Genomic DNA, 257 nt, shown 5'->3' with positions numbered 1-257 from the left:
CTAGTACACACCCCTCCCTTATCCTCCATGCATAATCCCCTCCCCTCCTTCTTTCTCCCCCATCCACCTCAGCGCCAAGGAAGTGGGATCGAGTGAGCTGACGAAGCACCTCCTCCACTTAGCGGAGCAGGTCGCGTCTTCGGGAGAGAATCTCAACATCGCTGACAGCATCGAGGTCGAGAAGGGTAGCGGCGGCAATGTGAGATCTATGCTTGCGATGCCCATTCGGAACAGGAACTTCCAGATTATAGGTGAGG

General features: G+C 55.6%; 1 protein-coding gene across 1 annotated transcript in view; it reads left to right on the top strand.

Annotated features, from left to right (window-relative positions):
• The window catches only part of LOC119592922 (dual 3',5'-cyclic-AMP and -GMP phosphodiesterase 11A-like), a 113,884-nt gene that overhangs the window by 90,696 nt on the left and 22,931 nt on the right, over window positions 1–257 (top strand). Inside the window, exon 12 of the mRNA XM_037941814.1 lies at window positions 73–251. Coding sequence (XP_037797742.1) covers window positions 73–251 — 179 coding nt within the window. The remainder of the gene's footprint in view (window positions 1–72; window positions 252–257) is intronic.

Source organism: Penaeus monodon, chromosome 31 (genome assembly GCF_015228065.2).
Source record: "Penaeus monodon isolate SGIC_2016 chromosome 31, NSTDA_Pmon_1, whole genome shotgun sequence".
NCBI classification, from domain to species: domain Eukaryota; kingdom Metazoa; phylum Arthropoda; class Malacostraca; order Decapoda; family Penaeidae; genus Penaeus; species Penaeus monodon.
The sequence above is the reverse complement of the archived record's forward strand: the minus strand, read 5'-3'. Positions and strand labels throughout refer to the sequence as shown.